The 13,032-nt window shown below is 43.2% G+C and overlaps 3 protein-coding genes across 3 annotated transcripts; 2 read left to right on the top strand and 1 right to left on the bottom strand.

Moving 5' to 3' along the window:
• Window positions 1–1,014: 1,014 nt before the first annotated feature.
• On the top strand, window positions 1,015–2,829 carry LOC104000712 (peroxidase 50). Its single transcript, XM_009422823.3, has 4 exons — window positions 1,015–1,467; window positions 1,564–1,764; window positions 1,849–2,014; window positions 2,263–2,829. The coding sequence occupies exons 1-4, from the start codon at window positions 1,249–1,251 to the stop codon at window positions 2,667–2,669; spliced, it is 993 nt and encodes a 330-aa protein (XP_009421098.2). The 5' UTR covers window positions 1,015–1,248; the 3' UTR covers window positions 2,670–2,829.
• Window positions 2,830–3,091: 262 nt separating this feature from the next.
• Window positions 3,092–5,384, top strand: LOC135624631 (small ribosomal subunit protein uS14). The gene is made up of 3 exons (XM_065128454.1): window positions 3,092–3,251; window positions 3,862–3,961; window positions 5,179–5,384. Exons 1-3 carry the CDS (start codon window positions 3,190–3,192, stop codon window positions 5,185–5,187), a joined length of 171 nt encoding a protein of 56 aa, XP_064984526.1. The 5' UTR covers window positions 3,092–3,189; the 3' UTR covers window positions 5,188–5,384.
• Window positions 5,385–6,883: 1,499 nt separating this feature from the next.
• On the bottom strand, window positions 6,884–9,089 carry LOC104000714 (scarecrow-like protein 32). The gene has a single exon (XM_009422825.3). It carries the CDS (start codon window positions 8,367–8,369, stop codon window positions 7,002–7,004), a length of 1,368 nt encoding a protein of 455 aa, XP_009421100.2. The 5' UTR covers window positions 8,370–9,089; the 3' UTR covers window positions 6,884–7,001.
• Between the last annotated feature and the right edge of the window lie 3,943 nt (window positions 9,090–13,032).

The raw sequence follows: 13,032 nt of genomic DNA, 5'->3' as shown, positions 1-13,032 counted from the left end.
AATGTTGAAGATACCACTGACAAGCGACGAGTGGAGATCCTCGTTCAACCTGTGACGTTCGAGATTACACGATATTGAGACGACCGAGACGTTTGATGTTGTACAATATAGTAGTTGTGACATATGAAAACGATTCAAAACATACGATAGACGAATGAAATACATCATATGATCGTTCTACAACTTGAATGCCTCATATAGTCTTGTAGCATTCGAGGGGTTCTAATTAATATACAATAGATAGTGGGACGTGGGGAGGATAGAACACGTCTTATCTTTTATTCCACCTTTTTTTACCTCTTTGAGGGAATAAGGGGACAGCCATTGTTTGATTCTACAAGTGGCTTTCGGGCGGCTGCCATGGCCATTTAGTTGGCAGATGTGATGGTCACAAGGCATATTGAGGAGGAATTGGAAAGCTTTCGAGCACCCACAATGCATGGACATGTGGAGATTTCCTTGGACAAAATAAACCGAACCTTTATATCCTTTCAATGGCTTGGAACAACAGATAGGGTTGATTCCACTTGTTATCTTGGATGGGGATGGGTGGCCGACGTACCCAATTTCCCTGCAGAAAACTGCTGCTTTGACCAAAGCTTTGGCAGATTGTTCGTCTCGGAGTCTTTGATGGCGTGCGCCAACTGAGCACTACTGATGGGAGTGGTAATCTGCACTGACTTGAAGTGTTGCAGAAGCCGACGAGAGTTCTGCATCAGCGATGTGCTCGAAGGCATTTTGCCTCTGCCAGCTTCTCTTGGGTTCAGCTGGGGCATATCTTTATTCGTATTGAATGAAGGTGACGACTCTTAAAGGCATTTTGAAGTGTTGATTCGGATGATTACCTATGGGCTGAGATTGTATTCATTATGGTTGTGGACTGACACGGGCCAATGGTTTCCGTTATTGGGCTATTTTAGACGTCCGGCCCGGTTTGGACCATCTCACGACCAAGCCGCCGCCTTTCTTTTACCTCCTTCGTCTCCTCCGTCTCCTTCCCTCCCTTTCTCTTCATGTCCTTCTTGCACAATGTAAGCCACGTTCTCCTCGTTTTGCCATTGCTCCCTTATGTTATGGGGCCGACCACTTCTCGGGCAAATTGGGCTCTCTCGCTTTCTCTCATTTCATCTTGTTATCGAGCTCGAGTACATCCAACAGGAAGAATCCAATGCCGACTCTCTTTAAACAACTGTTCCCCTTTCTTACTGCTTCTTCGAAGCCACTCGATTCTTTCATTAGCAGCAGCAGATGGCACACGCTAAGTTAGTCCTCATAGCAGCGGCTGCGGTCCTTGTTCTCTGCCAAATTCCTCGCTTCGCCAATGCTCAGCTGCGGCAGAACTACTACGCCAACATCTGCCCCAACGTCGAGAGCATCGTGCGCGACGCCGTCACCGCCAAGTTCAGACAGACCTTCGTCACCGTCCCTGCCACCCTCCGCCTCTTCTTCCATGACTGCTTCGTCGAGGTGAAGCCGGATGTGCTGTCGCGCGCGCTGCAGAGCGTCGAGCTTTCTGTTTGAGTTATTTAGATCGCTGAGCTTCTGGTGCGGTCAACCTTGCAGGGTTGTGACGCGTCGGTGATAGTGGCGTCTACGGGGAATAACACGGCTGAGAAGGACCACCCTGACAACATCTCCCTCGCCGGGGATGGATTCGACACGGTCATCAAAGCCAAAGCGGCCATCGACGCGGTGGCTCAGTGCCGGAATAGGGTGTCGTGCGCTGACATCCTTGCCATCGCGGCTCGAGATGTTATAGCTCTGGTCAGCTCCTTTGTGACTCTTGACCATCGGGCAGTCAGCTTTACAGTCTTTTGCCTCTCTAATTCATGGGCATGTTATAACCAGGCCGGCGGGCCGTCGTACGCTGTGGAATTGGGAAGAATGGATGGGTTGACGTCGACGGCGGCAAGCGTGACCGGGAAGTTACCGCAGCCCGGCTTCAACCTCAACCAGCTTACCTCTTTGTTTGCGGCAAACGGCCTCTCGCAGTCGGATATGATCGCTCTGTCAGGTATAGTCACCAGCTCGTCATCAATCATCGACCAATAATTGTAGAACCTTTTGCTTTTCTTTCCTGCGTGGCTCCTCACATGCTTGCAATTTAACGATGTGGAGACACGACCTGTGGAATAAGAAAAAGGATCGATGCTTTTACTCGAAAAGTTAGATTCCGAGTGAGAGAAATGAATTGATGTCTTGGCATTGCTGCATTCTCTTCTGGCCATCAAATTAGCTTTCGTGTCTACGCTTCTATGGCAGCGGCACACACGCTCGGGTTCTCCCACTGCAGCAGTTTCGCCAGCCGCATCTACGACTTCAGCCAGCAGAAACCAGTGGATCCGACTCTGAACAGGGCGTACGCGGCTCAGCTCCAGGCCATGTGCCCCAGAGACGTGGACCCGCGGGTGGCCGTCAACATGGACCCCGTCACGCCGCGAGCGTTCGACAACCAGTACTACAAGAACCTGCAGCAGGGCATGGGGCTTTTCACCTCGGACCAGGTGGTCTTCACCGACGCCCGGACCCGCCCGGTGGTGGACTCGTGGGCGCAGAGCGTTGCGGCCTTCGACCGGGCGTTCGTGGCTGCCATCACCAAGCTCGGCCGTGTCGGCGTCAAGACCGGAGCCAACGGCAACATCCGCCGCGACTGTGCTCTCTTCAATTGAGGAGACGACTTTTGTTGATGATTAATGGTGATAAAAGATCATGAAGATAGAGAGATATATGAATTAATAGTACGTTTAAGTGTAGCCATACATATTTTAATCCTTAATTAATCTGTATTTTCTATATATTCTAATCCTATTTGTATATCGTATTTAAATATATCATTGAAGTGTCTGATAGAAAGAAATCTCTTTCTCAATATATATATATATATATATATAAGAAGAAATATAAAAAAGAAAATGTATAAAAACAACGAGAGGATAAAAATAAAGAAATTATAAACTCGACGGGGTGATCTTATTTGGAAATGCGAAAGTTCAACCGTCTGATCAGAAAAGCACGGGCAAGATTGATAGAGTGGGAAACCGACGGCGGATCGCTGGCGTCTGTTTTGGACTCGGTCAAGGTTGGGGTTTTTAGTGGGCATATAATGAAACGATTCGTGCGCTTGCATCCTTTCTTGGCGAAAGATTAGGGTTTGGGGCGTTCGAGCGATAGAGCGGCGCGACGAGAGGGATGGGGCACTCGAACGTCTGGAACTCGCATCCGAAGAACTACGGACCGGGATCCCGAGTTTGGTGAGCATTATTTCGGTTTCTGCTTCAGAATCAGTGTTCCTTTTATCTCGCTGAATGATTTCGTGAGTCTTTAAGTGTTCGCACCTTGCAACGGTCTCTGTTGTTCTTCCCCGGATTCGATATTTTTTGTCGAATTGATTCGCTAAAAATGAAAACTTTCAAAGGAAATATATAGTTTGGTCTTTTCTCTTTTGTCATAAGGAGTTTGATCACGTCTTCGTGGTTCTTGTGTAACATTTTGCATATTTAGCTTCTTCCTTACGAATCTGATCGATATGTATTGTGTTTATGGGAGATTTTGTGGATGGTTGATGTCATATCATCGTTGTTCTGGAATACTAATCTTTTGTTGTCATATTCCAAATTTACGTGAAGAAAATAAAATTAACATACATAAGCGAACTGTTTAGAGATGAAATAGTATGATTCAACTGAACCTTGTATTTTCCATACATCTTTGTGCTCGAGAAGACAACTCCAGTCAACTGTGTACTTGTAGAACGCAGTTCTGTTTCTTTAAAGATCGCATAAAAAATGTGCATCGTTATGTCTAAGTTATTGCCTTGTACCGCTTTTGATATCATCTTATTTTTTTTCCTTTCTTCTCTAGCCGAGTTTGTGGGAACCCGCATGGACTGATTAGGAAGTATGGACTTATGTGTTGCAGACAGTGCTTCCGCAGCAATGCCAAGGAAATTGGCTTCATCAAGGTAGTTTGATGCTTTAACTCTCAGTTGCTCAGAGCATGCACTTGGTTTAAAGATTTTGAATGTATTTTGTCCTTTCTGAATGCTTTGGTTAATTGGTGTATGAAATTGCCATTTCCTGAGTGTTTGAGTTTATTGGAGGAGGACATTTATCTATATATAACTTCCTTCAAAACAAAAATGGTGTTGAACGTTTATAATAAATATTATGTCATAGAGTTGTCTCATATTATCTACTTTATCCTAAATTTTGATAGTTTGGTTGCGGGGTGGGCAATGAAGTAATAGGGCCTTTTTGATATATGATCTATTAGATAGGTGTCAAAAGTATATAGAGCTATAGATAGATACTTGTATCCATATGTTATATCCTTTTGCTGATCTTTTATTTGATTTTATATTTAATCTCTGTAGAGGTTTCTATAAGACTATTCTCTATCAATGAGAATCATTTGAAACAACAGATTATGATTTACTGCTGCTGCTGTTTTTTGTTCTCCCTCCTTGGTAATGCTGTTGTTCTCATAGGAACTCAATCTTCTATTCTTGTTTACATTGACTGTTAGTTTTTTTCTTCAATTTTTAGATATCGAGTTTAAGTTACTATTTTTTTTTCTGGTTGTGCTGATTGTTGTTTATTTTTTTTGCCTTTCTGTGCTTGAATTGGGAGCTCTGCTCTATAAAATGATCTGTCCTTTTTCATGTCTTCCAAGATGCTGTTGTGGTTGTATTTTGGAGGGAACATAAAGGTGTTAGGAATGTACAAATGCTACATGCTTGAGTGTAGCAACCGTAAGATCATGTGTTCTGCTCTTTGTTTGCCTTGTTGTATGCAAGCCTGATATCGCATGATGACGATGGAAGTAATAGTGGTGCTATTTTTACTCGTATTAAGTTATCCATCTTTACTGAAGTAACCTGTATATCCAAAGGTTGCTGCTCTGTTCGTCCACTTGAATTGAGCCATGCTTATAGATGGTGATAAATTATGTTATTTCTCTTTTGGTTGCTTATGTGGTTATTTGAAGTTTGATGTCATGTTTAAAATGGTAGTTCTTATGTAGTTAGTGGTTCTATTTTTTGACACTTGTGCTGCTAGGAGACTTAGGTTAGTCTTTTGCTTCTTTTTCAAAGATGCATTTATGGTGTTACAATGATATAATGATACGCATTTTCTTTTATTGACCTTCACTAAACTTTTTTTTTTTTGCCTTGTGCAGTACCGCTAAAGATGCCCTTCTATGAGGCGAAGCCTGTAAAATGCAGAACTTATGATGTTTGGAGTTTTTATTGCTGAACTCAACTTATCTGATCCACTGGGTTTTTGTTTTAGACTTGTTATTTAATCGGAACGATGCAGTGAGTTGATTTCATTTCTATGGAACTATTATGGTTGTCAATGCTATCTGTGGCCTCTTCTTCGTCATTCTCCTTACATTGTAATCTGCCATCCATGAGCGTGTTTTGTGGTTGTCAATACTTGGTTCATAGCATTCACAATAGCGTGAACGCCATTAGACACCTTTGTGACGGTCACCATTTTGTGAAAGATATGGTGATCGACGAACTTAATGATGTCTGTCGTCTGGGGAGGTTTATTAAACAATATGCATGGTAGTTATCCGAACGCCAAGAACTTGTTCTTCCGGCCACATTTGACTGATGACAGATGCTGCGGTGATAGGAGTTAGGACATGGGAGTGGGGATGTTTCTGATTCTTTCCTGCACTGAAATCCACCTCTGAATTCCCATGTGGATATTATATTTGTCATAGAAAAATTTTCCATGGCATTTGTCTAATCATACGGATAGCAGATTGATTCACAGATAAATAATAAGCGTAGAGGTGACCACGATTGGAATTGGAATCCGAATGGGGTGGGTTATGGCTTTTAGGACTATGGCTTTGGTTGGAGTTATGGCTTTTATGCTCCGTAATTACAGCTGAATCAGTGATTCATCTATTTCTCCATGTAGATGAATCAGTCTTTGGTTGGACCTTAATTTCCTCTAAACAAATATTTCTGTATTTACTGAATAAGCAATGCAGATGTATCTATTTCTTAATTAAAGTAGACCTTAGAACCTTAGATTGCTGTAGACCTTAGAACCAAACACACAAACCAATACCACATTCTTCTGCTCTCAATCATATACTAATTCGATCTAAAAAAATTATTTTAAATATGTGTCTGATGATGATGATGATGATGATGATATACCAAATTTACTTATCAAAAGTTAAGGTTCAAAGCATCATTTGATATATGTTTTCAAGGTGTCATTTATCCTTTATATATATATAATAAAAAAAATCAAACTATAAGAGAAGAGAAGAACGTTGTTCTATAGAGAAAGAATATGGACTTCATGTAATTGGGAACATATTTCCTTTAACATCACATGAAGATTAATCATCATGCTAATATTGCATGCTAAGATTAAACATCAACAACCACAACATATGAACTACAATTAGGAAAAGAAAGTAAATCATGCAAGGAGGAACTATGATACAAGGCTTAAGATCTTTTTTCTTTCTCCCCACTATACCAAAACACAAAGTAGCTGTTCTACCATTTGCACCAAATCAGGTGGTGCAGTTTTAATATCCTACCAAAGGCAAATCCTCACAATCTCTTGAAAATTCAGATGGAGTAGATTAATTTGCAAGGTGATCAAAGTCCATTATAAGTTCTCTAACATGGATTTTCGAAAGTTTGTACCACCACAAACAACTTCTTACAGGATTTCTAGACAACCTGTCTCATATTTCATTCACATATACATATAGAGTTTACTTTGCTTCAATTTATAGTTTCTCATTTAGTTTAATGTTTAGGTGATTGTTATCCTAAACATTATTCTAAATATTGGAAGACATACATGCATTTCATGTTGAGACATGGATCGATAGATAGAGAGTTCAATACTGGTCTTAATCTCAGATAATAATCATTATTAGACAAAAAGCTAATCTAAGCAATGAATGAACACCAAACATCACTTACAGAAACATTCTTATCATGCAATATTGTTCCTTCAAGATGGCATCCAAGCTGAGGCAAACACCACATTGTGCCCTTTCCAAGTGAGCATCAAATCTTCGTCTTCCCTCTTCAACCCCCACCCGGCCGCGTGCTCACCCAGCATGCTCTTCACCTCCCCTGCTGCCTCCTCCGTGAACCGCACCGACCGGAACCCCGCCGCTCTCATCCTTTGCCCCCATCTCCCCTTCGGTTCCAGCCGCTCCACTCTCTGGAGACCCTCCTGCGCGACCACGTTCTCGATCTTCCAGCACAGCCCGGCCTCGTACCACCTCCTCTGCTCGCTCCCCTTGGGGAGGAACGTGTCCACCGCGTCATATGGTATCCACAGGTAGTTGAACGCCGACCGCAGCCTCCCGACCACGTCGCACGCCGTGAAGTCGGCGTCCTCATCCACCAGTGTGACCAGTGTAGGCTCCAGACTTCGTAGAGCCTTGAGGAACATTGTTCGGAGGGAGAGGATGGGTGAGTTTACGTTCATGGTGGAGACGATCGCTCCGACTGTCTCCTCCGGGATGTAGTGCGGCAGCATCTGACAGTTCACGATCACGGCCTCGCCTTCAGAGACTAGTCGTTGAACTCTTAATTGCTCGATCAATGAATCAAATGCATCGATGGGATCAGAAGGGATCATTATGAACTCCATAGCTACGTTCCTAGAACGCGCGAAATTGACCAGCCTCGACCCGAGTTCATCGTACGACATGTCCAGCAACGGCGGCGTCGCAGTTGTCGTGAAGGTTGGGACGGTCAGCCGTATGAACGGCGGGCCTTCGGGGCGATTGGCTAGCAGGTCAATAAGTGTTGGCACCTGCATGCAATGCGTGGTGCTGAGATCAACGATATGGACCACGGGCAGCCCCTCCACAGCCTCCACGATGGCAGAGTTCGCCGCAGCATAGCCGAAACGGTGCCAGGGAGTTAGATCGATGAAGCTAGCGAGGTCGATGGCGGAAAAGCGATGGAGGTGGATGGCGAGGTCGGCATCGGCACGGGCCGCAACAGCGGTGAGCATCTTGCAGGAGCCAGTCTTCGATGCTCGAGCGATAAGAGCTCGGAGGAAGGCAGACGTGAGGCGCTGGTTGGAGTCGCCGTCAGGGGGAGCGATGTTATTGAGAACCCACAAGATCTGCTGGGCGAGGGTGGCATCGTTGCTTTCGATGGCGTTGGCACAGTGGACGAGCAGTTGCTCCATGCAGCTGGCGGTGTTGAGGCGGCCAAGGGACTTGGAGGAGGTCAGGAGGCCAGGCCACGGCCACGAACGGTGTAAGGAGTGCTTCGATGCGTCGTCGTCCAAGCACGGGCCTAGCCCACTGGGGTGGATAGAAGTAAGCGGAGGTGCACTTCTAGTGAATTGCATCATATGCTCTGTGAGAGAGAGAGAGAGAGAGAGAGAGAGAGAGAGAGAGAGAGAGAGAGAGAGAGAGAGAGGCAAACTAGTACAGGAGTAGCAGTAGATGAGTGGATTTGGTGTTTGTACAAGGCATATATAGAGGGCTGTGTGTTTTGGGATCTCTAGTTGTAGTTCTTGTTGGTGCTATGGAGGATGGAAAGGGGGAACATCTATATGTGAACACTCCAATGCTCCAAGTTGCAGTAGGGTTTCCGTGAAGAAACCCGAGGAATGACTGACTCAAGATACAAGACTTTTGTTCAGCCTATACAGAGTAGAACTTTTGCTACACGGCTCTCAAAAATACAGTGATCATCCCCTACTGCCTGTATGCAAACATGGAAGGTTGCTGGTTGTTTTGAGGATTGAAGCCAAAGAGAAACCAAAACCAGCACTCTTCACTCTATACACCAAGCAAACGATGAAGATGTTCCAGTAGGCCAAAGATGCTTGAGTCCAGTGTCAGAGAGAGAGAGAGAGAGAGAGAGAGAGAGAGAGAGAGAGAGAGAGAGAGCTTTTACATGGCTGTGATGATGGCATGTGGGGAGGACGGGTATGGATTGGCAGGACATGAGAAGCGGGATTTCTCCTCTTCAGGGAGGAAGATGACAATGATTCAAGGAAGAAGGGGATGCTCACGGGGCGGCCAAATCATGGCGAGATCATATGGTGCAGTAGTTTCCTGGCAATGTTGATAGCAGCTAATGTAAACTAGTGTGGCAATGCACTAAAACGACACTTTGTATCATCCACCACATCTTGCCAAGTTTGCCCGCTACTTCATCTACTCACCAATTAAAATAGCCATCACTCAATTCCACACCTTTGTGTTTGTCCTGTGATTCTCCTTCTTATCTTCATCTGCCACATCATTTGCTCATCTCATCCATACGTAGCACAACTACATGGATGGCCAAATAGCTTGGATGATTCTTCACGCATGCAATCTTCCCATAAAGTGAGGGAGAGAAAGAAAAGGAGGGGGCTGAAAAGAACACTACATATAAGAATCTTTGAGGACACTGACCGGACAAAGTGGTCGAGCATCTAAGATAATAAAATAACTGGATTGAGGAGGAATGTGTGATGCCGGTAGGGACTTACTAAGCAAATCAATAGGAAATAAAGAAGACGAGAAATTAATATTTGGGCATGCAATCTTCTCATACCCGAAAGTTCACGATGTCATAAGTCAGACGAGTAAGTGAAATGTCACGTCATTGATTAGAATACACCAATGCAGCTTAAGTTGACACAAGCATGGTTTAGTCAAAATTCCTCCATAATAATTGTGATGTTAGATGCGTGGGAAAGACAAATCAGGGCAAAATCCACCCACTCGCCTGCACCAAATATGCATCCATTGAGGGTGTGATAGCATGCATGAACCAGTTAGGGTTTACTCGGAAAGATCTTAATCTTTGATACCAATATCATGGGGTTATGCTTGTCTTCATGTAAATTACTTGTTTCTTTTCTAATCTTCAAAACCTAGAGACCTTGACCTTTGTCGTCAAGATAACATAACCATTCCACGTCTCTTTCTCTCTCTCTCTCTTCCGTGCTGTGGTGCAGACATGAGATATTCTCAGAGATATGAGCTTGTGAGTGTGATTGAGCAGCGTACGAATGCCCATGTTGGGGTCTATCATGGAAGCGGCATGCTTAGAGGAACAAGGTCCCACGGCCTATGAAGGGGCAAGTCTCTCGCAAGAAGGCCATGTGAGTTGATACACTGCATCTTTCTGTTCGTGTGGGAAAGGACGCTCCCTTAGAGCATGGCCTAAAGGTGGGTGGGATCGATGGCCGAGCTCGGTGTGTAATTTCCATGGACTGCGTCATCAGTCTCTCGGTTTTGATCCTCTTCTTGTCCTTCACATGTACTATATATTCATGCCAACAACAACATTGAGTTTTAGCTCAAGGAACACAATCTTCAAAGCTTAAATTCACCGCTAGAGGATTGCAGAGATGAAATCTAAAGATCTGTCGATGTTGAAGACTTTGGTTCATGTTGGGGAGTCTAAATTGGCATTAGAAGTAAAATCTACCTGCTTACTAGAGCAAATCTGGGTTAAAGTGTACCTTCATATTGATTATTTCAGTAGGTGTACTAATACAGTCAGGTCATTTCTTATCTTTACCACAAGAGGGAACTAATTTCATGTGGGAGGAATGTTCACCTCACTGATAAGAAATCTCATTCTTAGATCTCATCTTACCATCTTCCCTTCACATGGAAGATAGATCTTAGGAGGATGACATGTTTTGAGCAGTATAATTAAGACAAGGACCACAAAACTGTCTCAGATTAAACTTCAATAGGTTATCTCTGGTTCTCGTACGGTATCATCCTATCTTAAGTTTCCTGAATGGACCACTTCAATTCGTACTAAGCCCATCATGCAATCTTATGCGTTTTGCATGACAATATGATTTGGGAGGTATCGAACAGGAAGATATATGTAGTCAAACTTTTCGAAGGTAGAAAAGCTGAAGCCCGTTGGCTTCCGCGTTGCTGACAAGTGAGAAAGCTCACAAAAGCTGAAGACATGCACTCACCCCACTTAGGGCACAATGAATCAACTCTTGCATGGAAAGCTGACCACCTTCGTTGTTATATATATCCGTATGTGTTGCATGATTTGAAGGGCATCCACGGGCGCAGACACCGAAAAGAGCATTAGAAGAATCGCTGGAAAGCATATACGGAGAACGATGTAAGTTAAGCCTGCGAGCTTTGTTAATTCCCTGATGACAGTACCGAATGGATTCCTGAGCTTGGGGTACAAATAGTAGCAGACAAGCAGCTAAACTGAAACGCCAACTTTCTCCAGGGAGAATTCACTTGCTTTGCTGCACTCTCTGTTGGCTTCCAACAGGACATGATATTGGTCAAGAGCTCAGACATGGAAGTAAGGAATAAGAGCATGTGCTCGAGGCATCACCTTCATCTATTCGAGAACTCACAGACCGTCGTATTTAAGTAGCACACAAGCTCAGGGAACGCTTTAAGGTGAGTGCATATATACCCCGGACATGAGGAAGCCAAGGAGATGCAGACAATGATCTCTGTGCAAGAAGGGTAGGTCTTCTGTAAAGATTCCACTCGAGTTTATGCTGTTGGTTTCATGCATGTTAGCGTAGAATGGCGGCCCAGTCACCCAGTGAGATAGATGGAATGGAGGAAGCCTTCTGTTTGGTTGATGGAGTTGTGAGCAGTAGTCTATCCAACAGGATACAACCAAATGCATGAAACTTGTTATCACCTTTGTTACTGAGGTGTGTTGACTGGTGTTCGCTGGATTCTTCTTGATGGTGGCTGCCTTTGCATCAGCTTGGCTTCTTCATCTTGTCTTGGCTTCTTAGGAGAGAGAAGGGTTTGCAGCATTCATCTGATAGCACCATTCAACTTGAAGAACAGGCTGAGATCATGAACTATGTAGACCGTAAATCTTCTGCCTCTCTTCAGATGATCGTTTCCGATTATTATTATTATTATTATTATTATTATTATTATTATTATTATTATTATTATTATTATTATATCTTGACAGTAAACTAAAATATACTAAAAAATGGTCTTTCTTAATATCATGAACTCATAATCATATATAAATTTTATTCGGAACTAATATTGTTTTAGTTGAATCAATTGATTTAGTTTATTATTAGATTGATTCGAGTAATTACTGTCACAAAAGGACTCGGCCTTCTTTGATTAGATCCCGAGCCCACTGTGATTGAACTTGGCCCATCTGTTCTGTGTAAGCCCGCCTCATGGCTCTCAGAATCCATCCACAACGCTCTTCATCGTGACAACTCTCACGATAATTAGGCAAATCTTGTGCAACATCCGATGCCACATTGAAAACGTTCATAATCGAAGTTTAATTTTGACCATTTTATGCGTGACGAGAATTGCTAAATGATAAATCATTTAACATAATTATGATGGTGAATAAGATCACAAAGATGAGACATGGTAGGCCGTTGATAACTCAATGACATGACACATCTGATAGATTTCTTAACGTTATATCGGAGGTAAACGTTTAGATCAATGGAGGAGTTGGTAACAACTATGTAATAATTGGATTCGACTGACCATTACGTGAGCAATCATGACCATTCTTCATACTATAAAAGCCCTCGAATGCATTATCGTTTAGCATCTGATTTTTAAGATTTGACATTACATCGAATCATCCAAACCCATTTACTAACTTTAGTATTAGATGGATTTCGACATATCTTCAATGTAGTCTTGTATGATTTCTAACAGATGGATTTGATGTTCTCACTCCTCATCTACTTGTGTCATATTTAGGAAAGGATCATCCAAATCATCTTCTACATGGAATTACAAAAATATAAAGTACTTATTTTTACCTTAGTGTCATCAATCGACGGTTGTCATGACTCGGTCTAATCTCAAAGGCACAAAGTAGTCCACTAGGACCACGTAGTAATTAAAGAGAATCGATATCGAAAACGAGGTGATCGAGGGAGGTCTGAGGCGGTCGTCGTATCTCAACGTGAGCTTTGGTCTCCTCAAGGTCTTACATAAATGTTGACATCGGAAGGGATTTCCCAACCTGATCCCTCCGATGATTAAATTAGTCTTTTGTGG

This window comes from Musa acuminata, chromosome BXJ2-10, assembly GCF_036884655.1.
Source record: "Musa acuminata AAA Group cultivar baxijiao chromosome BXJ2-10, Cavendish_Baxijiao_AAA, whole genome shotgun sequence".
Classification (NCBI taxonomy): domain Eukaryota; kingdom Viridiplantae; phylum Streptophyta; class Magnoliopsida; order Zingiberales; family Musaceae; genus Musa; species Musa acuminata.
This window is presented reverse-complemented; position numbering and strand designations above follow the sequence as displayed.